The 26,700-nt window shown below is 38.3% G+C and overlaps 1 protein-coding gene across 25 annotated transcripts in view; it reads right to left on the bottom strand.

Annotated features, from left to right (window-relative positions):
• The window catches only part of LOC128684052 (uncharacterized), a 1,018,196-nt gene that overhangs the window by 109,786 nt on the left and 881,710 nt on the right, over window positions 1-26,700 (bottom strand). For all 25 annotated transcript variants that reach the window (XM_070091648.1, XM_070091672.1, XM_070091678.1 and 22 more), the window contains 3 exons: window positions 25,878-26,039; window positions 23,241-23,426; window positions 902-22,957 (listed from right to left, as the gene is read on the bottom strand). In XM_070091648.1, coding sequence (XP_069947749.1) covers window positions 902-22,957; window positions 23,241-23,426; window positions 25,878-26,039 — 22,404 coding nt within the window. The remainder of the gene's footprint in view (window positions 1-901; window positions 22,958-23,240; window positions 23,427-25,877; window positions 26,040-26,700) is intronic.

Below are 26,700 nucleotides of genomic sequence, written 5' to 3'. Positions count from 1 at the left end.
AATATTACTGTAGTCACATGCCAACAGCACATAATAACATCTATCAGATGTTATACCTCCCTGCTCAGTGCATGAAATCACTGCCTCTCTTATATCATCATCATTTAACAATTCCTCAAAATATACTCTCCGTCTTTCCAGTTCCTCCACCTTGCTACTAAACATTCCCCCCTCTTTGATTTTAACTGACAAGTCCATTTGCTTCTCATGCTTTCCCATTCTCTCACTGGCTCCCCTTGTACACTCCCTTACTACTCATTTTCTCTCCATATATTCTACCTTCTGTATATTATTTATACACTGTACAGCTTTTTTTAAACCTCATTATTCCACCAATAATTCCTCTTCCCACCTACACCCACCCTCTGCTACACATAAACTTCTGCTGTGCACTAGCAATACATTTTAAATCTACCCCATAATTCTTTGACTTCCTCCTTATAACATGTACTTTCTCTAGCCCATCTTGTTCTCAAAAGTTGCTAATATCTTCCTTTAACCGTCTCCTTTATTTCATTCACTTTTACTTGTCTCTTATCTATTGGTAACATAAAAAAGAAAAAAACTCTGTTCTAGAGAGGCTTCATATAATAATAATGTCAATTACTGAATTGCTTTGTTACAAGCCTGGCATTCCTGAAACAAGTAAATTAGAAATACTGAATTTATATCTTTAATTGAACAAATTTAAATTCTCATTAAAAAATGTATATGTGGAAATTAATTATTCGGATATCTCTGAGGCAGTTCAGTTAAGTTTTCATACATGGTACTGTAAATTACTATAATACAGTGCAAAATTACAATTTATTAATTAATTTACTTTGTAGTTAGTTGAATAAGCTATTAATATATCAAACTGCATTTCAAATGAATATTTATAAAATAATGAGGTGCTAACCTTGCATGCATTTGTGTTGTCTTCATATGTATCAGCAGATACAGTTTGAAGTTGTGTAACCTGCTCTGATGCTGACACTGTCCAAGCTTCTTCTTCCTCCAGTTGGTTTAGAAGCCGCACCCACTCAGCTTCCAGGAGAGACAGCTGATGGTTGCGCTGTGTGGCCTTGTCCAACAATCTTGAAGCCCTCAAGTAAGAGCGAGAGTACAATTGCTGGTAGTGAACACGAGAGCTGGGCTCCAGAGCAGTGTCAAGCGATTCTAATACTTTTTGGCACTGACGCAGGGAGAGGAATAACTTCTTGTGCTTGGTAATTGTATCAATTAAGTGTCCATGATCACGAGCAACAATTCTTGCTTCTAAGATTGTTTCTGCCATTTCAATTAGATATGTAAGTTCCATAAGCGTTTCTTCATATTCGGTGGTAGATGTTGTGAGCCGCAGATGATGATCTAATTCCTTTTCAACAGCATCATGAACATCACAGAGTTCGGCCTGAATAGTAGCTAACTCATCCCCAACTTTTTGACTTGGAATGTCTCTGAGATCATGTGAACTGAGCAGCAACTGTGTGATACAATCCCTTGTTTCTTCATTGGTAGTAAGTAGAAATTCTAACTTAGTAAGCTTCTCTTCTGGTGACATTTGTGTCTCCTGAATTTCACCGAGTTGATTCTTAAGTCTGGATACTTCTTGCTCAGCATCGCTTACCGCTGTAAGATACTGTGCATAACGTTCCTCCATCTGGGCAAGATCATCTTGCTCATTTTGCCGCACTTTTTCAATGTGGTTAACCTGTTGACGCAAGTATTTAACTGTTTCTATGATAGTTATAATAGTTTCTTCACTAAGAACTGTAACAGCAGATTGGGTCACATTCTCAAGGACTGTTAGTTTCTCTTCAACAATAAAAAGTTCAGTGCGTAAGTTTTCATACTGTCTTATCCTTTCATTAGGATCTTCATTTTTTCTTATGGTATAGATTCTGTACTCTATAGTTTCCAGCCATGTACTTATTGTTTCAACTATTGAAATAATTACTTTCTGTACCACAACAACTTCTTTCTTTTCTATCGCTAATTTTAACATGCCTATATTTGCATCAACTTGTTCTCCTTTTTCTTCACCTGAAGACTGAGTTGATGGCAATAACATCAGTGTAGCTGTTGGGGTCACAGAAGATGGCTGTTCTCTTAAATTCTGACGGCGTTTTAAGAGAGCAATTAGAGTTTGCCACTCTTGAGAAATGATTAATTCTTCACCCAAAGGTTGCTCTTCCATATAACTTTCCTTTTCAGGGAATGTCACATGTAAATCTTTGTTAATGTCAGAGTCACCAGATGGGAGGGACATTTGTTTTTTCACTTCTTCATGCTCATGTGGTGTGGAGACTGCATCCCAAGGCTGTATTTCAGGTGGTCCTGCTGTGTGTTCATCAATCATTTTATCAGAAATAACCTGAGGCACATCACTTGGATGTATTCCCTCCACTGTGGGTAAAGATGCAACTTCAATACTGGTGACAAATTGATCATCCAAATGGGTAGTATATAAGCTAAGAGGTGTCTTTTCCCTATTGGAATCATCTACAGAACGATCATCTGTTTCTTTAAACATTTTTTCCAACTCTGGCTTAACATTTACTGTCTCTTGTGATAACTCTTTGCTCTCAATGACTTGTATAGTTTGTGTTATTGGTGTTTCCTCTTGTTCCATATCTTGAAAAACGAATACAGTTTCATCAGCTTTCAAGTCTTCATGAGTGCTTTCCTCAGGAGTGTACATTTCATCTTCAACAGAGCTTGTATCATCATGGGATATTTTGCCAATGTCGTCTTCATCACCTTCATCTATATCATCAGCTGGTGTTATTACAATCGAAACCCCTGATTCTGATCGTGGCACGCTTTTATCCTCTTCTTTACTGTAAAGTTTATTCATATCTTTTGTTTCTACAAGACTTGGTTCATCACTTAATGGAAAATCTGTATCCTCATCTGAGGAAGTTTTTCTTACAAGGGGTTGATCTTTTTTCCATATAGTGCCTTCAAACTCTTCTGATGGTCTTATTTCAATATCCTGATCTTCTAGCACCCACAGTACTTTGTGTTCAGAATCTGGCACTGGAGAGAAAGTTTCTTTGACTTCTTCGATCTTCTCATCAGATACCTTAAATTCACATGTTGCTAACTCAGAAGGCGATTCAGAGTCCTCTTCTGGTTTATGTTTTAAATCTGACGACTGAGCCTGTATACCTTCCTCAGTTTTACTTGGGTGTGTAGTTTCTAATATCTTCTCTGCTGTATATTCTGTGACCTTAACAATATCATCAGCCTCTTTTACATCATCATCATTTGGTGTTTTAAATATATGTACGGACTGTTCATATTCTGGTGGTTTAACCTCATGCAGGGCTTTATCATCTGCCTGCTGTTTAAAAGTTGCAATATTTTCTTCAGCATCTTCAATCTTATGTTGATGAAGTACAACAGAAACTTTAGGTTCAACATCAACAAAATGTGCTGGAGATGGAAGAGACTGATGGGAATCTGGATCTGAGAGAAGAAACTGAGCCTTCATGTCTTCTAACTTAAAGTCAGTCTCAGAGTAAGGAAGTGTGGTTACTGGCTGGGGTTCTACAGTATCTTTTGCCTCAGAGTTAGGCTTGGAAGCCACTGGTACTTCCTGATACAACTCTTCAGTCATATATTCAGGTTTAGGAATAGGAAACTGAGGTTTTGTAGTTAGCTCTTTTTCCTCATAAACAGGTGCTAGAACTGGTGACTGAGACTGAACCACAATCTTCTCTAGAAGTGAAGGCACTGTTGGCATTTCATAAACTACATCCTCAAAGATAACTGGAGCTTCAGAGGTTTCAAGAGGCTGTTCCTGTTCTAAAAGTGGGATAGGGAACCTTTCCTCGGGTTCAGGGAACACTAGCAACTCATCTGTAGAGGGTTCCATGGGCTGACTGGGTAGTGCAGGAGCATCCTCCTGCTTTTCAGGAAGATAAGCCTGCTGCTGTGGCTGTGGAGTTTCTTGTGGGTAAAGCTGCTCTTGCCATAGATCTATATTATCTGCATCTTTGGGTTCTGTTAAGGAATCCTTAGCTGGCTGTGGGAAATGATCAATAATTAATTCTTTGTTATCAGGGTGTAACTCAGGGTAAGAAGGAATATCACCTTTCCTAGCTTCAAGAAGGGGTCTACTTTCTGACAGTTCATTAACATCCACAGGTTCCTCAATCTCTACAAGTTTACCATCAATAATTACACTTTTCTTGGCAATTCTCCTCCTAGTGATTTTATGAATGACAGTTGTGGATTCCTCAGGTTTAGTGCTGTTGTGGTCATACTCAACTTCAAACCCTTCAACATTTTCGACTGGCTTCTTAACAAATTCTTTAATGATGCAAGGCTCAGAATCCAAAGGAGAAACTGTTGCTTCAGGCTGAGAAACAGTGGCATTGATAAGGACTTCTGGATAATCTGAGGCTACATCCTCAATAACTTCTTCTGGTTCTTCTACTACTTCCTCAGTCTCTACTGGTTTACCATCAACCATACTTACCTTCTTTATTATTCTCCTAGTAATTTTGTGACCAGCAGTTACCTCAGGTTCTGTAATTGTTTCAGTAATTGCAGAATCAGCTGGCAGGCCTTGTAGAATGTCCTCAGTAACCTCTTCTGGTTCTTCTACAACTTCCTCAGTCTCTACTGGTTTACCATCAACCATTATAATCTTCTTAATTACTCGTCTCCTGATAATTCTGTAAATAGTGGTTACCTCAGGCTCATTGATTGTCTCAGTAATTACAGAATCAGTTGGCAAGCCTTGTACAATGTCCTCAGTAATCTCTTCTGGTTCTTCTACTATTTCCTCAGTCTCTACTGGTTTACCATCAACTATAATAATTTTCTTAATTATTCTCCTTCTGATAACTGTGTATGTAGTAGTCACCTCAGGTTCTGTGATTGTCTCAGTAATTACAGAGTCAGGTGGTAAGCCTTGTAGCATTTCCTCGGTAACCTCTTCTGGTTCTTCTACTACTTCCTCAGTCTCTACTGGTTTACCATCAACTATAATCACTTTCTTAATTATTCTCCTTCTGATAACTGTGTGTGTCACCTCAGTTGTCACCTCAGGGTCTGTGATTGTCTCAGTAATTACAGAGTCAGTTGGCAAGCCTTGAAGAATGTCCTCAGTAACCTCTTCTGGTTCTTCTACTACTTCCTCAGTCTCTACTGGCTTACCATCAACAATAACAATCTTCTTAATAATTCTCCTTCTAATAATATTGTGAACAGTTGTCACCTCAGGTTCTGTGACTGTTTCAATAATTATTGAGTCAGCTGGCAAGCCTTGCAGCACTTCCTCAGTTATCTCTTCTGGTTTTTCTACTACTTCCTCAGACTCTACTAATTTACCATCAGAAGCAATTACTTCAGGTTCTGAGATTATTTCAGTAATTACAGAGTCAGCTGGAAAGGCTTCTACAATTTCCTCAGTAACCTCTTTGGGTTCTAATAATACTTCCTTAGTCTCTACTGGTTTACCATCAGGAGTGGTTACTTTGGGCTCTGAAATTACCTCAGTAATTACAGAATCAGCTGACAAGCATTGTAGAATGTCGTCTGTAACCTCTTCTGGTTCTTCTACTACTTCCTCAGTCTCCACTGGTTTACCATCAACCATAATAATCTTCTTAATAATTCTCTTTCTAATAACTGTGTGAATAGTAATTACCTCAGGTTCTGTGACTGTCTCAATAATTACTGAGTCAGCTGGCAAGCCTTGCAGCACTTCCTCAGTTATCTCTTCTGGTTTTTCTACTACTTCCTCAGACTCTACTGATTTACCATCAGAAGCAATTACTTCAGGTTCTGAGATTATCTCAGTAATTACAGAGTCAGCTGGCAAGGCTTCTACAATTTCCTCAGTAACCTCTTTGGGTTCTTCTACTACTTCCTTAGTCTCTACTGCTTTACCATCATGAGTGGTTACTTTAGGCTCTGAAATTACCTCAGTAATTACAGAGTCAGCTGGCACGCCTTGCAGCATTTCCTCAGAAACCACTTCCGGTTCTTCTACTACTTCCTCAGTCTCTACTGGCTTACCATCAACAATAACAATCTTCTTAATTCTCCTTCTAATAATTTTATGAACATTTGTCACCTCAGGTTCTGTGATTGTCTCAGTAATTTCTGATTCAGCTGGCAAGCCTTCTGAAATTTCTTCAGTAACCTCTTTGGATTCTTCGACTACTTCAGTCTCTACTGGTTTTGCATCAGGAGTGGTCACCTTAGGTTCTGAAATTACCTCAGTAATTACAGAGTCAGCTGGCAGGCCTTGCAGCATTTCCTCAGTAACCTCTTCGGGTTCTTCTACTATTTCCTCAGTCTCTACTGGCTTACCATCAACAATAACAATCTTCTTAATAATTCTCCTTCTAATAATTTTGTGAATAGTTGTCGCCTCAGGTTCTGTGATTATCTCAGTAATTTCTGATTCAGCCGACAAGCCTTCTGGAACTTCCTCAGTAACCTGTTTGGGTTCTGTGACTACTTCCTCAGTCTCTACTGGTTTCACATCCAGAGTGGTTACTTTAGGTTCTGAAATTACCTCAGTAATTACAGAGTCAGCTGGCAGGCCTTGCAGCATTTCCTCAGTAACCTCTTCGGGTTCTTCTACTATTTCCTCAGTCTCTACTGGCTTACCATCAACAATAACAATCTTCTTAATAATTCTCCTCCTAATAATTTTGTGAATAGTTGTTGCCTCAGGTTCTGTGATTATCTCAGTAATTTCTGATTCAGCCAACAAGCCTTCTGGAACTTCCTCAGTAACCTGTTTGGGTTCTGTGACTACTTCCTCAGTCTCTACTGGTTTCACATCCAGAGTGGTTACTTTAGGTTCTGAAATTACCTCAGTAATTACAGAGTCAGCTGGCAGGCCTTGCAGCATTTCCTCAGTAACCTCTTCGGGTTCTTCTACTATTTCCTCAGTCTCTACTGGCTTACCATCAACAATAACAATCTTCTTAATAATTCTCCTTCTAATAATTTTGTGAATAGTTGTCACCTCAGGTTCTGTGATTGTCTCAGTAATTACAGAATCAGCTGGCAAGCCTTGTAGAATGTCCTCAGTAACCTCTTCTGGTTCTTCTACTACTTCCTCAGTCTCTACTGGTTTACCATCAACTATAATAATTTTCTTAATTATTCTCCTTCTGATAATTGTGTGTGTAGTAGTCACCTCAGGTTCTGTGATTGTCTCAGTAATTACAGAGTCAGTTGGCAAGCCTTGTAGCATTTCCTCAGTAACCTCTTCTGGCTCTTCTACTACTTCCTCAGTCTCTACTGGCTTACCATCAACAATAACAATCTTCTTAATAATTCTCCTTCTAACAATTTTGTGAATAGTTGTCACCTCAGGTTCTGTGATTATCTCAGTAATTTCTGATTCAGCTGGCAAGCCTTCTGGAACTTCCTCAGTAACCTGTTTGGGTTCTGTAACTACTTCCTCAGTCTCTACTGGTTTCATATCCAGAGTGGTTACTTTAGGTTCTGAAATTACCTCAGTAATTACAGAGTCAGCTGGCAGGCCTTGCAGCATTTCGTCAGTAGCCTCTTCGGGTTCTTCTACTATTTCCTCAGTTTCTACTGGCTTACCATCAACAATAACAATCTTCTTAATAATTCTCCTTCTAATAATTTTGTGAATAGTTGTCACCTCAGGTTCTGTGATTGTCTCAGTAATTACAGAATCAGCTGGCAAGCCTTGTAGAATGTCCTCAGTAACCTCTTCTGGTTCTTCTACTACTTCCTCAGTCTCTACTGGTTTACCATCAACTATAATAATTTTCTTAATTATTCTCCTTCTGATAATTGTGTGTGTAGTAGTCACCTCAGGTTCTGTGATTGTCTCAGTAACTACAGAGTCAGTTGGCAAGCCTTGTAGCATTTCCTCAGTAACCTCTTCTGGTTCTTCGACTACTTCCTCAGTCTCTACTGGCTTACCATCAACAATAACAATCTTCTTAATAATTCTCCTTCTAACAATTTTGTGAATAGTTGTCACCTCAGGTTCTGTGATTATCTCAGTAATTTCTGATTCAGCTGGCAAGCCTTCTGGAACTTCCTCAGTAACCTGTTTGGGTTCTGTAACTACTTCCTCAGTCTCTACTGGTTTCACATCCAGAGTGGTTACTTTAGGTTCTGAAATTACCTCAGTAATTACAGAGTCAGCTGGCAGGCCTTGCAGCATTTCGTCAGTAGCCTCTTCGGGTTCTTCTACTATTTCCTCAGTTTCTACTGGCTTACCATCAACAATAACAATCTTCTTAATAATTCTCCTTCTAATAATTTTGTGAATAGTTGTCACCTCAGGTTCTGTGATTGTCTCAGTAATTACAGAATCAGCTGGCAAGCCTTGTAGAATGTCCTCAGTAACCTCTTCTGGTTCTTCTACTACTTCCTCAGTCTCTACTGGTTTACCATCAACTATAATAATTTTCTTAATTATTCTCCTTCTAATAATTGTGTGTGTAGTAGTCACCTCAGGTTCTGTGATTGTCTCAGTAATTACAGAGTCAGTTGGCAAGCCTTGTAGCATTTCCTCAGTAACCTCTTCTGGTTCTTCGACTACTTCCTCAGTCTCTACTGGCTTACCATCAACAATAACAATCTTCTTAATAATTCTCCTTCTAACAATTTTGTGAATAGTTGTCACCTCAGGTTCTGTGATTATCTCAGTAATTTCTGATTCAGCTGGCAAGCCTTCTGGAACTTCCTCAGTAACCTGTTTGGGTTCTGTAACTACTTCCTCAGTCTCTACTGGTTTCACATCCAGAGTGGTTACTTTAGGTTCTGAAATTACCTCAGTAATTACAGAGTCAGCTGGCAGGCCTTCCAGCATTTCGTCAGTAGCCTCTTCGGGTTCTTCTACTATTTCCTCAGTCTCTACTGGCTTACCATCAACAATAACAATCTTCTTAATTCTCCTTCTAAATATTTTATGAATGGTTGTCACCTCAGGTTCTGTGATTGTCTCAGTAATTTCTGATTCAGCTGGCAAGCCTTCTGGAATTTCCTCAGTAACCTCTTTGGGTTCTTCGACTATTTCTTCAGTCTCTACTGGTTTTGCATCAGGAGTGGTTACCTTAGGTTCTGAAATTACCTCAGTAATTACAGAGTCAGCTAGCAGGCCTTGCAGCATTTCCTCAGTAACCTCTTCGGGTTCTACTACTTCCTCAGTCTCTACTGGCTTACCATCAACAATAACAATCTTCTTAATAATTCTCCTTCTAATAATTTTGTGAATAGTTGTCACTTCAGGTTCTGTGATTGTCTCAGTAATTACAGAATCAGCTGGCAAGCCTTGTGGAATGTCCTCAGTAACCTCTTCTGGTTCTTCTACTACTTCCTCAGTCTCTACTGGTTTACCATCAACCATAATAATTTTCTTAATTATTCTCCTTCTGATAATTGTGTGTGTAGTAGTCACCTCAGGTTCTGTGATTGTCTCAGTAATTACAGAGTCAGTTGGCAAGCCTTGTAGCATTTCCTCAGTAACCTCTTCTGGTTCTTCTACTACTTCCTCAGTCTCTACTGGCTTACCATCAACAATAACAATCTTCTTAATAATTCTCCTTCTAATAATTTTGTGAATAGTTGTCACCTTAGGTTCTGTGATTATCTCGGTAATTTCTGATTCAGCTGGCAAGCCTTCTGGAACTTCCTCAGTAACCTGTTTGGGTTCTGTGACTACTTCCTCAGTCTCTACTGGTTTCACATCCAGAGTGGTTACTTTAGGTTCTGAAATTACCTCGGTAATTACAGAGTCAGCTGGCAGGCCTTGCAGCATTTCGTCAGTAGCCTCTTCGGGTTCTTCTACTATTTCCTCGGTCTCTACCGGCTTACCATCAACAACAACAATCTTCTTAATAATTCTCCTTCTAATAATTTTGTGAACAGTTGTCACCTCAGGTTCTGTGATTGTCTCAGTAATTACAGAATCAGCTGGCAAGCCTTGTAGAATGTCCTCAGTAACTTCTTCTGGTTCTTCTACTACTTCCTCAGTCTCTACTGGCTTACCATCAACAATAACAATATTCTTAATAATTCTTCTTCTAATAATTTTGTGAACAGTTGTCACCTGAGGTTCTGTGATTGTCTCGGTAATTTCTGATTCAGCTGGCAAGCCTTCTGGAATTTCCTCAGTAACCTCTTTGGATTCTTCGACTACTTCCTCAGTCTCTACTGGTTTCACATTCAGAGTTGTTACTTTAGGTTCTGAAATTACCTCAGTAATTACAGAGTCAGCTGGCAGGCCTTGTGGCATTTCCTCAGTAACCTCTTCAGGTTCTTCTATTACTTCCTCAGTCTCTACTGGCTCACCATCAACAATAACAATCTTCTTAATAATTCTCCTTCTAATAATTTTGTGAACAGTTGTCACCTCAGGTTCTGTGATTATCTCGGTAATTATAGAATCAGCTGGCAAGCCTTGTAGAATGTCCTCAGTACCCTCTTCTGGTTCTTCTACTACTTCCTCAGTCTCTACTGGCTTACCATCAACAATAACAATCTTCTTAATAATTCTTCTTCTAATAATTTTGTGAACAGTTGTCACCTCAGGTTCTCTGATTGTCTCAGTTATTTCTGATTCAGCTGGCAAGCCTTCTGGAATTTCTTCAGTAACCTCTTTGGGTTCTTCGACTACATCCTCAGTCTTTACTGGTTTCACATCCAGAGTGGTTACTTTAGGTTCTGAAATTACCTCAGTAATTACAGAGTCAGCTGGCAGGCCTTGCAGCATTTCCTCAGTAACCTCTTCCAGTTCTTCTACTACTTCCTCAGTCTCTACTGGTTTACCATCAAGAGTAATTACTTCAGGTTCTGAGATTATCTCAGTAATTATAGAGTCAGCTGGCAAGGCTTGAAGAATTTCCTCAGTAACCACTTCTGGTTCTTCTACTACTTCATCAGTCTCTACAGGTTTACCATCAACCATAATTATCTTCTTAATAATTCTCCTTTTAATAATTGTGTGTATAGTAGTCACCTCAGGTTCTGTGATTGTTTCAGTAATTATTGATTCAGTTGGCGAGCCTTCTAGAACTTCCTCAGTAATCTCCTCTGCTTCTTCTACTACTTTCTCAGTCTCTATTGGTTTACCATCTATAGTGGTTACTTCAGGTTCTGAGATTATTTCAGTAATTACAGAGTCAGCTGGTAAGCCTTGCAATATTTCCTCAGTAACCTCTTCTGGTTCTTCTACTACTTCCTCAGTCTCTACTGCTTTACCGTTAACTATAATTATCTTCCTAATAATTCTCCTTCGAATAATTGTGTGTGCAGTAGTCACCTCAGGTTCTGTGACTGTCTCAGTAATTACTGATTTAGTTGGCAAGCCTTCTAGAATTTCCTCAGTAACTTCTTCTGGTTCTTCTACTACTTCCTCAGTCTCTACTGGTTTACCATCAACTATAATAATCTTCTTAATAATTCTCCTTCTAATAATTTTGTGATTAGTAGTTACCTCAGGTTCTGTGATTGTCTCAGTAATTACAGAATCAGCTGGCAAGCCTTCTAAAATTTCCTCAGTAATCTCTTCTGGTTCTTCTACTACTTCCTCGGTCTCTACTGGTTTACCATCTACCATAATGATCTTCTTAATTATTCGCTTTTTAATAATCCTGTGAACAGTGGTCACCTCAGGTTCTGTGAGTGTCTCAGTTATCACTGAATCAGCTGGTAGACCTTGCACCATTTCATTTGTTACATCTTTCTTGTCTAACATTTTCTTGCTGTCAGTTATAGCAATCTTTTCCATAACCACATCATTGATACTACTTTCAATATTTTTGATTTCTTTAGGTTCATTAATTGTCACAGATGTTTCCTCATGGCCTTTTGCAATGCCTGTAAGTTCAGCTTCCACAGTAGACAATGGAATTGTTACCCTATCAGAATCTACCTCTTGTATGAGGAAAGGTTTTGGGGTGACAGCTTCTGTGTCTTCAAACACTGGTATGCTGGCTGGTGTTTGTATTAAAAATTCCTTTTCTTGTTTTGGTTCAAAAGTCTTTGTTTTATGTACCTCCTTATAAGTATCATCAAGATACATCTGTTCTACCTCACCTATTTGAGGCACTTCTGTCTTCCTTGAAGATTCTTGTTTAACTGCAGATGGTGCTGGGAGTGCCACACTGGTAAGAGGTTCTTCAGGCTTTCTTAGTGGTACAGATTTTAGCATAGCCTGGTCCAGCTCTTGTGGCATTACACTGACCACATCTGCCTCATCTTCCTTAGTGTAAAGTTTTTCTGCCAATGGAGAGGTAAGAGAAAATTCTGATGGTGTATGCCTAGAGCTGTTATCAGGTTCTGGGAAATCATGACTGGATTCCACTACAGCCTTTTGCTCATGTTTTAAATGTTGCATTACATTTTCCTCTGTTTTACTAAATGCTTCTATGGGCTGTACATATGCTGATCCAGGTACAGGGAAGGGTACAATGTCTTCTATGGTTTCTTTATTTTTGCAATCAGGAATATTAACAGGATATAGTTGCAAATCTTCTTGTTCTACAATTGGACTTGGTTTTTCACTTGCTTGAGCTTGCGGGTAAACAATATCTGTAAATAACTTGGTGACTTCCACTTCTGAAGGCTCCTCTTCATTGTCGAAAGGCTTGGGGAATTCTCCAACCGGGAATGGGAAGGTCATTTTGATATCTGAATCATCAGGCCTTTTCATGGGAATTGGGTGCAAATCTACTGAGGGCCCTTCTTGAGGATGACTTATATCTTGAACCATTACCTTCTTCACAGCATAAAGAGTCTCTGTCCATTGTGAAACTGACAGTACATCTTGTGGCATATCCTGTGTGTAATCAATAACAGGCTGAGGAAAATCTACTTTCTTATCATCTGTTCTTTCTTCTAAATGCTCTGGTGCCTTCATACTTTGTTCTTGAGAATCTATAATCTCCGGTACTATCTTTTTACTTTCAACCTTTGCATGAAGAACACCAATCTCAGGAAATGGAGTTTCTGAAGACATGGGAACAGTTTCTTTGAAAATAGGTATATCTTTTGGAGAAGATATGTCCTCTTGTTCTTCAATAGGGCCAGATTTTTGTTCAACAGGTTTAGTAAACACACTTTCTGTATAAAGCTGACTGGTGTCATCTGATGGTCTAGGATGTTCATCTATACCTGATGCTTGTGGGAATTCACTAACTGGAGAAGAGAATGGTATATCTTGAGCAAACCATCCTGGTCTGCTCATTGGCAATGGTGACAACTCTATTTGGGTATGCTCCTCAGGAACAGGTTTATTCTCCACAATTTTATCACTCTTGTAATATTTCTCATCCCACTGTGAATGTGGAGTAATGCCTTGAGGTAGGTTCTGAATGCTAACAATATCTGGAACTGGGAATGCCGGGCTCTCCTTTTCTACATCACATAGTATGTCTTCTTTGGATTTTGTTGGCCCTGGGAAAACCTGTTTCAAATTCCCACCTTCTCTTTTTTCTTCTGTATCATCTTGCATTGTTATACCTGGTTCTTGTACAACTGATTTTCCAATTACTGGGAATGGAACTGTCATTGGAGAGGTAACCACTTCTTCATAAACAGGAACATCTGGTAAAGTTTGCACATAGTCTTCATGTTTTATAATAACTTTGGAATCATCTGTCTTTATAGGACAAGAATATGATGATTCTTTTAATGTTTCTGAATGACTCTCTCTTACTTGTGGTTCTTCCAATATTTTAACTGGCCCTGGGAATTCCTCTACTAAAGATGAGATTGCAGTATCTCTAGTAAAATATTTTGGTTCTTCTGATGGGAATGGAGACAATTCAGCATCCATTTTGTCTTCTTCAATATTATCTTCATTTTCTTTCACTACTTTACTCTTGACATAAACTTCCTCTGACCCATGTGATACAGATGTTAAACCTTCTGGTGCATAATCAGTCTCAGATTTAGGAGGCACAGGGAATGTTTTGCTCTTAACCTTTTCCATATCATCTTTGAGGTATTCTTGGGCTAATTTATCCTCTTTTGTAAGAAATCCAAGGTCTGGAAATAGTGACTTCCCTCCCTCAACTGGTATGTCTGTAAATGATGGCAGGGCTTTAGAAGAAACCTTCTGTTGTGGAATTGATTCTGCTGGTTCCATTATTGAGGATTTTATGTATATATCACTTGGCCATGACTTAGACACATCTGAGACAGGTAACTCAGGTGTTCCTAAACATGCTTCTGGTTGAGGATGTGCTTCCTGAGGTAAAGGAAATTCTGCTGTAGTTTCAAGAGTGGGGGCCTCTATTCCAATAACAGGTAGAGGTGATGCACCTAATAATTCTTCAGAAATTACTGGGATAGCATCATCATTAACTGTATGCTGCTGGTAATTTTCTGCTCTCCAAGAAAGGGTTACAGTTTGTACTGATTCTAACTGATCAAGTTCATCTCTTTCTTTGGGTGCTAATTCAGGGAAGGAGGGTTCACTTCCACCATACTCTACAGGTCTTGTAAATGGCTGAGAAATCTCCATTTTAGTTTCAGCAAAGTCAGGAGTAGGTGCTGGTGGAGTAGGTGCATCAGGAATCATCTCTGTGATGTCACATACATGATCATCTCTTGGCAATGATGGATATTTGTCCACTGAGAATATGCTTACCTCAACTTTTGTGTCTTCTGCCACTTCTGAAGTTGATTTTGTTAGAACTGGAAAGTCTGTAAAAGGCTGTGGGAATGGCCTAATAGTGGTCTCAAAACATGGTGGTAACATTGGGAGATCTGGGGATTTGAGGTCCTCAGGCCCAGGTTTTATCAATTCATTAATTTTTTCTGGGGTTGTCTTTTCTAAAAATGGAGACCTAAAAACATCAGGGAGCGGAGAGGCCTGCTGTAACTGAGCAATACCATCATCTCCTTCTGGTGAAGGGAAAGGTATTATTGCAATTTCACTGAAATCTTTCTGGACAGGCACTGCCTTGGAAATGTGCAATGATCCTTCCAGTTCAACAGGCACAGGGAAGTCCTCTTGGGTGGTACCTTTATCAATTTTAATGCCTTCAATGTTGGTTGTCCTAAGTCTCTGTCTATCAGACAAGAAAATTTCTTGATCTATAACAAGATCCTGAACTTGAAACTCGTTATCTTGTGAGAAGGAAATTTCACGAGTAATATCTTTGAGGTCCTGAGTTTCGACATCCCAAGATGGGTGTGTAAGACTTTCAGATGGCTCTGGGAATGATTCAAATTCAGTAATGTTCTCAAATAAAGTTGGCTCTACTGGAAGAGCTGGAGCCTGTTCAGAAAACTGATATATTGGCTCTCTTTTGGTGGATACAACAGGTTTGGGGTAAACTTCTCTAACCCAAGCACCATCAGACATTCCTCTTAACACATCTTCTGGGAATGTATTTGTTGGTGCAGGAAATGAAACTATTTCTGTAATTTTTATATGTTCTTTAGGATATTCTAGCAATATAGGGAATTCTTGAGTAGTTTGTGGTATTGGCTCCCTTTCTGTTTTCTTTGTGTCAAATGAAACTGATGGCACAGGGAGAGAAGCTTCATGAACAGGCTGTGGTATCAGCTCTTTCTCCTTTGTTTCATCAGCTTTAATATAGAAGTCTTCACTCCAAACAGTTTTTGTTTTATCTGTTTCCATCAGCTCTGATTCTGTCTCATCTGTGTGTACTTTTGGAAATTGTTCAGAAGCACACCTTTCCCCTGAAGGTTGTTTGGCTTCTAATTCTTCTGGCAATGTTCTTTGTTGCTCACCTTCCACTGGTTTACTAAAATACACATTACTATCCAAACTAGACATCTTCAATTCTGACTGTTGTGGAATATCAGAAGTCTTGGGAGAGTGAATGGGAATAGATTTTTCATCAAACATTTCTGTAACAGTTACACCAGATCCATCTTCTGGCAAGGAAAACTCAGTTTCAGGTCCCTCAACAACTTCTTCTGTCTCAACTCTCTCCCCATTAATTATCTCCACTCGTTTAATGACATTTCTACACTTTCGAACAACGTGATACTGAATGGTTTTTACATCTGAGGATTCATCAGGTTCAGTGATTTCACCTTCAAGAATCTCTTCTGTTAATATTGGTTGGCCATCAGTAATTTTCAGTTGACGAATAACTCTTGCCTTCTGGTCTGGAATATATTGAGAAACACACTCCACACGTTCACTTAATGGTACTGCAATGGGCAAATTTACTCCACTATCCAAAGGATACACATGAACCTCTTCGGGAGATTCTGCTCTTTCCTCTTCAATCACCTCACGTCCATCCACTGTGTGTAAAGAGCGTCTTATTTTAATGTTTTTCTTGATTACACGAACACCTGATAAGGGTATACGTAACTCACCAGCAGTGGTCACCTCAGGTGCTGTGATTGTCTCAGTAATTACAGAGTCAGCTGGAAGACCTTGTACCATTTCCTCAGTAATTTTTTCTGGTTCTTCTACTATTTCCTCAGTCTCCATTGGTTTACCATCAACCATAATTGTCTTTTTAATTATTCTCCTTCTAATAATTGTGTGTGTAGTAGTCACCTCGGGTTCTGTGATTGTCTCAGTAATTACAGAGTCAGCTGGCAAGCCTCGTACCATTTCCTCAGTAACCTCTTCTGGTTCTTCAACTACTTCCTCAGTCTCTACTGGTTTACCATCAACCATAATAATCTTTTTAATTACTCTTCTTTTGATAATTTTGTGAATAGTAGTTACCTCAGGTTCTGAGATTGTCTCAGTAATTAGAGTGTCAACTGGCAAGCCTTGTACCATTTCCTCAGTAACCCCTTCTGGTTCTTCTACTACTTCCTCAATTTCTACTCGTTTACCATCAGCAGTGGTTATCTCAGTTTCTGTGATTGTGTCAGTAATTACAAAGTCAGCTGGCAAAGCTTCAAGAATTTCCTCAGTAACTTCTTCTGGTTCTTCTACTACTTCCTCAGTCTCCACTGGTTTACCATCAACCATAATTATCTTTTTAATTATTCTCCTTCTAATAATTGTGTGTGCAGTAGTCACCTCAGGTTCTGTGATTATCTCCGTAATTACAGAGTCAGCTGGCAAGGCTTCTAGAATTTCCTCAGTAACTCCTTCTGGTTCTTCAACTACTTCCTCAGTCTCTACTGGTTTACCATCAACAATAATAATCTTTTTAATTATTCTTTTTCGAATAATTTTACGAATAGTGGTTACCTCAGGTTCAGTGATCGTCTCAGTAATTACAGAGTCAGCTGGTAAGCCTTGTAGCATTTCCTCAGTGATCTCTTCTGGTTCTTCTACTACTTCCTCAGTCTCTACTGGTTTACCATCAACAATAATAATCTTTTTAATTATTCTTTTTCGAATAATTTTACGAATAGTGGTTACCTCAGGTTCAGTGATCGTCTCAGTAATTACAGAGTCAGCTGGTAAGCCTTGTAGCATTTCCTCAGGAATCTCTTCTGGTTCTTCTACTACTTCCTCAGTTTCTACTGGTTTACCATCAACCATAATTATCTTCTTAATTATTCTCCTTCTAATTGTGTGTGTAGTAGTCACCTCAGGTTCTGTGAATGTCTCAGTAATTACAGAGTCAGCTGGCAAGCCTTGCAGAAATTCCTCAGTAACCTCTTCTTGTTCTTCTACTACTTCCTCAGTTTCTACTGGTTTATCAAAAAGAGTAATTACCTTAGGTTCTGTGACTGTCTCAGTAATTACTTCTACTTCTTCTGTCTCTACTGGTTTACCATCAGGAATGGTTACCTTAGGTTCAGTGATTGTCTCAGTAATTACAGAGTCAGCTGGTAAGCCTTCCAGCATTTCCTCAGGAATCTCTTCTGGTTCTTCTACTACTTCCTCAGTTTCTACTGGTTTACCATCAACCATAATTATTTTCTTAATTATTCTCCTTCTGATAACTGTGTGTGCAGTAGTTACCTCAGGTTCTGCAATTATCTCAGTAATTACAGAGTCAGCTGGCAGACATTCAGGCATTTCCTCAGTAACTCCTTCTGGTTCACCTACTACTTCCTCAACTTCTGGTTTACCATCAGCTGTGGTTACCTCAGGTTCTGTGACTGTCTCAGTAATTACTTCTACTTCCTCTGTCTCTACTTGTTTACCATCAGGAATGGTTACCTTAGGTTCAGTGATTGTCTCAGTAATTACAGAGTCAGCTGGTAACCCTTCCAGCATTTCCTCAGGAATCTCTTCTGGTTCTTCTACTACTTCTGCAGTTTCTATTGGTTTACCATCAACTATAATTATCTTCTTAATTATTCTCCTTCTAATAATTGTGTGTGTAGTAGTTATCTCAGGTTCTGTGATTGTCTCAGTAATTGCAGAGTCAGCTGGCAAGCCTTGCAGAAATTCCTTGGTAACCTCTTCTGGTTCTTCTGCTACTTCCTCAGTCTCCACTGGTTTACCATCAACCATAATTATCTTTTTAATAATTCTCCTTCTAATAACTGTGTGCGTAGTAGTCACCTCAGGTTCTGTGATTGTCTCAGTAATTACAGAGTCAGTTGGTAAGCCTTGTAGCATTTCCTCAGTGATCTCTTCTGGTTCTTCTACTACTTCCTCAGTCTCTACTGGTTTACCATCAACAATAATAATCTTTTTAATTATTCTTTTTCGAATAATTTTACGAATAGTGGTTACCTCAGGTTCAGTGATCGTCTCAGTAATTACAGAGTCAGCTGGTAAGCCTTGTAGCATTTCCTCAGTGATCTCTTCTGGTTCTTCTACTACTTCCTCAGTCTCTACTGGTTTACCATCAACAATAATAATCTTTTTAATTATTCTTTTTCGAATAATTTTACGAAGAGTGGTTACCTCAGGTTCAGTGATCGTCTCAGTAATTACAGAGTCAGCTGGTAAGCCTTGTAGCATTCCCTCAGGAATCTCTTCTGGTTCTTCTACTACTTCCTCAGTTTCTATTGGTTTACCATCAACCATAATTATCTTCTTAATTATTCTCCTTCTAATTGTGTGTGTAGTAGTCACCTCAGGTTCTGTGAATGTCTCAGTAATTACAGAGTCAGCTGGCAAGAATTCTTGAATTTCCTCAGTAACTTCTTCAGGTTCTTCTACCACTTCTTCAGTCTCTACTGGTTTACCATCAACCATAACTATTTTCTTAATTATTCTCCTTTTGATAATTCTGTGAATAGTGGTTACCTCGGGTTCTGTGATTGTTTCAGTAATTACAGAGTCAGCTGGTAAGATTTGCAGCATGTCCTCACTAATCTCTTCTGGTTCTTCTACTACTTCCTCAGTTTCTACTGGTTTACCATCAACCATAATAATCTTCTTAATTATTTTCCTTTTGATAATTCTGTGAATAGTGGTTACCTCAGGTTCTGTGATTGTTTCAGTAATTACAGAGTCAGCTGGTAAGCCTTGCAGCATGTCCTCACTAATTTCTTCTGGTTCTTCTACTACTTCCTCAGTTTCTACTGGTTTACCATCAACCATAATTATCTTCTTAATTATTCTCCTTCTAACAATTGTGTGTGTAGTAGTCACCTCAGGTTCCATGATTGTCTCAGAAGTTACCGAGTCAGCTGGCAAGGCTTCTAGAATTTCCTCAGTAACTCCTTCAGGTTCTTCTACTACTTCCTCAGTTTCTACTGGTTTACCATCAACCATAATAATCTTCTTAATTATTTTCCTTTTGATAATTCTGTGAATAGTGGTTACCTCAGGTTCTGTGATTGTTTCAGTAATTACAGAGTCAGCTGGTAAGCCTTGCAGCATGTCCTCACTAATTTCTTCTGGTTCTTCTACTACTTCCTCAGTTTCTACTTGTTTACCATCAACCATAATTATCTTCTTAATTATTCTCCTTCTAATAATTGTGTGTGTAGTAGTCACCTCAGGTTCAGTGATTGTCTCAGTAATTACAGAGTCAGCTGGCAAGCCTTTTAGCATTTCCTCAGTAACCCCTTCTGGTTCCTCTACTACTTCCTCAGTTTCTACTGGTTTACCATCAACCATAATTATCTTCTTTATTTTTCTGATAATTTTGTGAAGAGTAGTTACCTCAGGATCTGTGATTGTCTCAGTAATTACAGTCTCAGCTGGCAAGCCTTTCAGCATTTCCTCAGTAACTTCTTGTTCATCTACTTCCTTAATTTCTGTTGGTTTACCATCAGCAGTGGTTACCTCAGGTTCTGCGACTGTCTCAGTAATTACAAAGTCAGCTGGCGAGGCTTCTAGAATTTCCTCAGTAACCTCTTCTGGTTCTTCTACTATTTCCTCAGTTTCCACTGGTTTACCATTAACCATAATTATCTTTTTAATTATTCTCCTTCTAATAATTGTGTGTGTAGTAGTCACCTCAGGTTCAGTGATTGTCTCAGTAATTACAGAGTCAGCTGGCAAGCCTTGCAGCATTTCCTCAGTAATTTCTTCTGGTTCTTCTACTACTTCCTCAGTTTCTACTGGTTTACCATCAACCATAATTATCTTCTTAATTATTCTCCTTCTAATAATTGTGTGTGTAGTAGTCACCTCAGGTTCAGTGATTGTCTCAGTAATTACTGAGTCAGCTGGCAAGCCTTGTACTATTTCCTCAGTAACCCCTTCTGGTTCTTCTACCACCTCCTCAGTCTCTATTGGTTTACCATCAACCATAATTATCTTCTTAATTATTCTCCTTCTAATTGTGTGTGTAGTAGTCACCTCAGGTTCCATGATTGTCTCAGAAATTACAGAGTCAGCTGGCAAGGCTTCTAGAATTTCCTCAGTAACTCCTTCTGGTTCTTCTACTACTTCCTCAGTCTCTACTGGTTTACCATCAACCATAATAATCTTCTTAATTATTCTCCTTCTGATAATTCTGTGAATAGTAGTTACCTCAGGTTCTGTGATTGTTTGAGTAATTACAGAGTCAGCTGGCAAGCCTTGCAGAATTTCCTCAGCAACCTCTTCTGGTTCTTCTAATTCTTCCTCAGTCTCTACTGGTTTACCATCTACCATAATTATCTTCTTAATTATTCTCCTTCTAATAATTGTGTGTGTAGTAGTCACCTCAGGTTCTGTGATTGTCTCAGTAATTACAGAGGCAGCTGGCAAGCCTTGTACCATTTCCTCAGTAACCTCTTCTGGTTCTTCGACTACTTCCTCAGTCTCTACTGGTTTACCATCAATCATAATAATCTTTTTAATTACTCTTCTTTTGATAATTTTGTGAATAGTGGTTACCTCAGGTTTTGTGAGTGTCTCAGTAATTAAAGAGTTAGTTGGCAAGCCTTGAAGCATTTCCTCAGTAACCTCTTCTGGTTCTTCTACTACTTCCTCAGTCTCTACTGGTTTACCATCAATCATAATAATCTTCTTAATTACTCTTCTTTTGATAATTTTGTGAATAGTGGTTACCTCAGGTTTTGTGAGTGTCTCAGTAATTAAAGAGTTAGTTGGCAAGCCTTGAAGCATTTCCTCAGTAATATCTTCTGGTTCTTCTACTACTTCCTCAGTCTCTACTGGTTTACCATCTACCATAATTATCTTCTTAATTATTCTCCTTCTAATAATTGTGTGTGTAGTAGTCACCTCAGGTTCTGTAATTGTCTCAGTAATTACAGAGTCAGCTGGTAAGCCTTGAAGCATTTCCTCAGTGATCTCTTCTGGTTCTTCTACTACTTCCTCAGTTTCTACTGGTTTATCATCAACCATAATTATCTTCTTAATTATTCTCCTTCTAATAATTGTGTGTGTAGTAGTCACCTCAGGTTCTGTAATTGTCTCATTAATTACAGAGTCAGTTGGCAAGCCTTGCAGAATTTCCTCAGTAACCTCTTCTGGTTCTTCTACTACTTCCTCAGTCTCTACTGGTTTACCATCAACAATAATAATCTTTTTAATTATTCTTTTTCGAATAATTTTACGAACAGTAGTCACCTTTGGTTCTGTGATTGTCTCAGTAATTACAGAGTCAGCTGGCAGATCTTGCAGCATTTCCTCAGTAACATCTTCTGGTTCCTCTACTATTTCCTCTGTTTCTACTGGTTCACCATCAATCATAATTGTCTTCCTTATTATTCTCCTTCTAATAATTTTGTGTGTAGTGGTAACCTCAGGTTTTGCGACTGTATCAGTAATGTCAGAGTCATCTGACTGACTCTGAAGTACTTCTGTAGTAATGTCTTCTGGCTCTTCTACTACCTCCTCAGTTTCAATAGGTTTGCCATCAACAAACTTTATTTTCTTTATTATTCTTTTTCTGAAGATTTTATGAGTTGATGTAGTATCTGGCTCAACCATTTCTTTGTCTATAACATAATCCATTGGTATACCTTCACTTTTATCGAGTTTTTCATCAGCTGGTGGATAACCATGCAAATTTTCATGTGTTATTTCACGAGGATCTTCAAAGTCTTCAACCTCGACAAGCTTACCGTTAATCATCATAACCTTTTTCACTATTTTTCTAATGTTTTGATGGGTAGTGAATGGTACTTCATGAATAAACTGAATAGGTTCTGTGACTTCTTCTGCTGAATCCAAAAACTTTTCTTCAGTTTCTATTACATTTCTTGTACTTTTCTTTCTGTGGTCTACTGAATCCCCTTCAACTAATTCCTCTGAAACATCTGGTTCTTCAACTACTTCTTTAACCTCCATGGGTTTACCATCAACCATAATGATTTTTGAAATGCTCTTCCTACGAATGGTTCGCACAACTGTTGTTGTCGCTTCTGAGTCATCCAGCCTGCTTGCATCATCACTTGGTTCTTCAATAACTTCCTCTGTTTCTACAGGCACACCATCAATTATCATAACCTTTTTAATTATTCTTCTTCTCATAACCTTGGAGACAGTTGTAATCTCTGGTTCTACAGTAGTTTCTGTAGTAGTAGTAGTAGTAGTTAATTTTCTTTCCTGGATTTGGTCTGCACTGACACTAGGATACTGGTGAAGCTGAACTGATTCTACACTAGCAATTGTACTCTCGCGTTCCTTATTTGGCTCCTGGTTCTCAGTTTGCTCCCGCATCATTTCATTCACCAGGATCTCCTATAATGAATTTCAGTTCACGTTAACTGTAATGCTGATTTTCTGTAGATGTAGTATGAGAATATTTACTCATGCTTTCTGATGGATACTAAATGAAGATGATTGGCAGCAAAGGATGTTGAAGGATGAATGTAAATTGGACACTTGCAGAATATTATATACAAAACCAGGAAACCAGGAAAAGGAAATGAGAGCCCAGACAGAGGAAGGGAGATATAAAAGGAATGCATGTGATTTAAGAGGATACAAAAGGACAAGTGGGATGGTGTTGGCAGACGCGTACCTTCAGCTGGTGAAGACGATTCTGAAGTACTAGGCGTGTGTCTGAAATGGTTTGGCTCAAGAAAGTAAGATGATCTCTCATCTCTTGAGCCAAAGATTCAATATGAGAGTCACCTCGTACACGCTCGCACTTGCTACGTAGCTCAGCCAGTTGTTGTTCACGATGGCACAAATCACGCTGCATCGTCTATAAAAGAAAGTCTCATTTGAAGACAATAGACATTAGTAAAAAGTAGGCTACTGTATATCCTAAATCTGACACTTATGGCACACACTATATTAAAGTAAAGTATCACTATGCGCTCCCAAATATGCCTTTTCCCAATATCGTATTCTTTTTTTAAAAACCCAAAACATTTACTAAATAAATATACTGTACTCCTAAAGTAAAAATTTTCAGTCACACATACTTCAGGATTGAATCATTAGAATGTATTTAACCCTTAAACGGTCCGAGCGTATATATACGTCCACGTTTGTAGTGCCCCAAATTTTTTTGAGAGGAAAAAATTTTTTTTTTTTAATAGGAAAAAAGAGCATTTGGTACCCAGGCGTCCCCAATTATTTTAATATGGCGCACAGCGAGTGCGCACACCCATTCTCTCATGTCTAGGTGACTCAGGCTTACCGTGGCAATGTTGAATGAATGATAAATAAAACGTATATATACGTTTGGGGCGCTACGCACGTGAACATATATATACGTTTGGACCGTTTAAGGGTTAATTACCTATTTGCAGTTACCTTCTTTATAAAAAAGAAAGCCCTAATTGTTCTTTTAATACTACAAAGATGTCTTTTATCTATGGTATCATGCTGTGGTTTTACAAAGTAAATGTAATGTAAATAACATCTCTTCCTATTATCAGCCAATAATGCTATTTTTTGTGCTTTTTAGCTTTTCTTATTAACTCACATCTTTTTTAATTCTAAAACCATAAATTCACTGATGTTATATTTTGGTGACGATCTATCCTTCATGATCACTCCTGGATCCCTTTCTCTGTCTGTTGCTCTCAGTTTTTTTTTTTTTTTTAACACATCGACCGTTTCCTACCAAAAAGAAAGAAAAACCCAAAAAGAAAGAAAAAAAACTTTCATCATCATTCAACACTTTCACCATCACTCATACATAATCACTGCCTTTGCAGAGGCACTCAGATATGACAGTTAAGACATCCCTCCAAACTGCCAATATCCTAAACTCCTCCTTTAAAGTGCAGATATTGTACTTCCCATTTCCAGGACTCGTCACCCTGTTCACACTCCAACAGCTCGTCAGGTCCCAAAAACCATTCTTCTCCACTCACTCCTATCTAACACGCTCATGCACGTTTGCTAGAAGTCCAAGCAGCATTTTATCGGTTTTTATTCTTCATGCGTTTGGCTGTTTTATTTATTTTTAACATATTTGTAGATACAGGAGAAAAGTTATGCTCATTGTGTTCTGTCTTTAGTATTGAACATACAGTATTTTATAAAAAAAAAATTTTAATTCCATTGCTTGTAGCATTTGCTACCTCCTCTTGGATGCCATTCTGTAGTTTTAATACTATGTGAAGAAATAATGAGAAATCTTTATTTATTTTCTTGGATCCTTTAATGAACTTATAATGAAGCTTCATGATGCATAATGACACCATTAACATAAAGTTTAGTAACAACAGCCTTAAAGCATTAATTCAATAAAATAAATATATTTTGTTTTTTTGTAGGTAGTAGGTTGGTTGACAGCAACCGCCCAGGGAGGTACTACCGTCCTGCCAAGTGAGTGTAAAACGAAAGCCTGTAATTGTTTTACATGATGGTAGGATTGCTGGTGTCCTTTTTCCTGTCTCATAAACATGCAAGATTACAGGTACGTCTCGCTACCTCTACTTACACTTAGGTCACACTACAGATACGTGTACAAGCATATATATACACACCCCTCTGGGTTTTCTGCTATTTTCTTTCTAGTTCTTGTTCTTGTTTATTTCCTCTTATCTCCATGGGGAAGTGGAACAGAATTCTTCCTCCGTAAGCCATGCATGTTGTAAGAGGCGACTAAAATGCCGGGACAAAGGGGCTAGTAACCCCTTCTCCTGTATATATTACTAAATGTAAAAGGAGAAACTTTCGTTTCTCCTTTTGGGCCACCCCGCCTCGGTGAGATATGGCCGGTGTGTTGAAAAAAAGAAAGATTTTGTTTTTCATTTATCATTTTAATGCACAAATATTTTATGGTAGTTTTTACTAAAGTTCAGTTGTTGGTATTGTCTTACTGTGCTTCAGTTACTTTATGTAGCTATTGTGTCTCCTCTATTCCCATCATCAGTCATTTTCAGTGTTTTTTAGCCTCGTTGCCTCGCTATACTTTTACAGTTCTATACCTTTTACAGTTCTGAAAGCAACTTTACAAATCACTGTTGACTTTTTATCAATCTTATCCACATGATATTTTAGATGTGCATATTACCATCAATGTACATTATAATTTTGACCTATTTTACACTGTAAACATTGAATGATGGTGAAAGCATTTCTTTCTTTTTTGGGTCACCCTGCCTTGGTGAGAGATCGCTAATGTGTTGAAAAACAAAAAATTTCCCTTCTCCTTATCCTGATTTGAAGACATATGTTCATCACAGCCTCCTACCTGATTTAGAGTTATCTGTTCACGGATGGCTGCTGCAGACCCAAGTGAAACTTCTGAAGTGATTTGGGCAAATGTTTCTGTTACCCAGCACTCCAAATCTTGTAGTAGTTGCTGGTATTCAATCAAGTGGAACTTTTGTTGTTCAGTTTCGCTATGTTTTCCCTATTAATGTAAGAAGAAATCATTGCTTAGTAAATTAAACAAAATTCAATAATGCACACAATGAATAAATCTGAAGAAAATTTATATGTAAACATATAGAATATACATTAGGAATGTAATTTTTCAAAATATCACACTTGAGCATTAGATAGGACAAACTTTTGGAAAAAAAAACATCAAAATGTACAAAATTTTTACAAAAAATTAGGTACACCTTATTTCATACATCTTGAAAAGCATCTGGTTATCCAGAGTATTTCAGGCAGATTGAAACAAACGTAAAACTGTGTAGCTACTTCATATCATACAGGCAAAGTGAGATTGCCTGAATGCCTAGCAAAATTGAACTAATAATAGATCATGAACTCTTCGAGGGCATCTTGATATTACTTTAATGAAATGGATCTACCCAACCTTTCCTTGGATAGAATCTGGCAGGCCTTTGATACCGATGAACTAAGAAAGCATTGAAAATAAAAATGAAAATGTTTATTTCCTTGCAAAGCTTACAATGTGTGGGTTTACATATCATAAAATATTAATTACAAAGAAGGCCACTAGCATGCCTAGGCATTTCAGGCAGACTAATCCTAATTTTTCTTGAGGCCACTGAGCAAATTTAGGGATTAGACATTGCTTATAATATAATAATATCTTTGTT

The sequence above is a fragment of the Cherax quadricarinatus genome, chromosome 3 (assembly GCF_038502225.1).
Source record: "Cherax quadricarinatus isolate ZL_2023a chromosome 3, ASM3850222v1, whole genome shotgun sequence".
Classification (NCBI taxonomy): Eukaryota; Metazoa; Arthropoda; class Malacostraca; order Decapoda; family Parastacidae; genus Cherax; species Cherax quadricarinatus.
Note: the sequence above shows the minus strand (reverse complement) of the source record. Positions and strands in the feature narration are given on the sequence as shown.